Below are 219 nucleotides of genomic sequence, written 5' to 3'. Positions count from 1 at the left end.
AAACCCTGTCCCAGCCTTGTCACTCCCCGCACAGAGGCCAGGACAAGCCCAGGCTGAGCACAGGGGGAACTGGGCCAAGTCCTGCAGGGCTGGAGCTGTGCCGGGTGCTGCTGTACCTGGTAGCTCAGCTCCTTGATCCTCCGCTCGTACTTGCGAATGCCCTTCTGGGCCTCAGCCATCTTCTTCTGCTCCGTGTCCAGCTCTCCCTCCAGCTCCCGC

The 219-nt window shown here is 63.5% G+C and overlaps 1 protein-coding gene across 1 annotated transcript in view; it reads right to left on the bottom strand.

Annotated features, from left to right (window-relative positions):
• The window catches only part of LOC104471758 (myosin-7-like), a 1,131-nt gene extending 935 nt beyond the window's left edge, over positions 1 to 196 (bottom strand). The window contains exon 1 of the mRNA XM_010087231.1: positions 117 to 196. Within this exon, the coding sequence (XP_010085533.1) occupies positions 117 to 179 (63 nt within the window). The 5' untranslated portion in view covers positions 180 to 196. The remainder of the gene's footprint in view (positions 1 to 116) is intronic.
• Between the last annotated feature and the right edge of the window lie 23 nt (positions 197 to 219).

The sequence above is a fragment of the Pterocles gutturalis genome, unplaced genomic scaffold (assembly GCF_000699245.1).
Source record: "Pterocles gutturalis isolate BGI_N339 unplaced genomic scaffold, ASM69924v1 scaffold826, whole genome shotgun sequence".
Taxonomy (NCBI): Eukaryota; Metazoa; Chordata; class Aves; order Pterocliformes; family Pteroclidae; genus Pterocles; species Pterocles gutturalis.
Note: the sequence above shows the minus strand (reverse complement) of the source record. Positions and strands in the feature narration are given on the sequence as shown.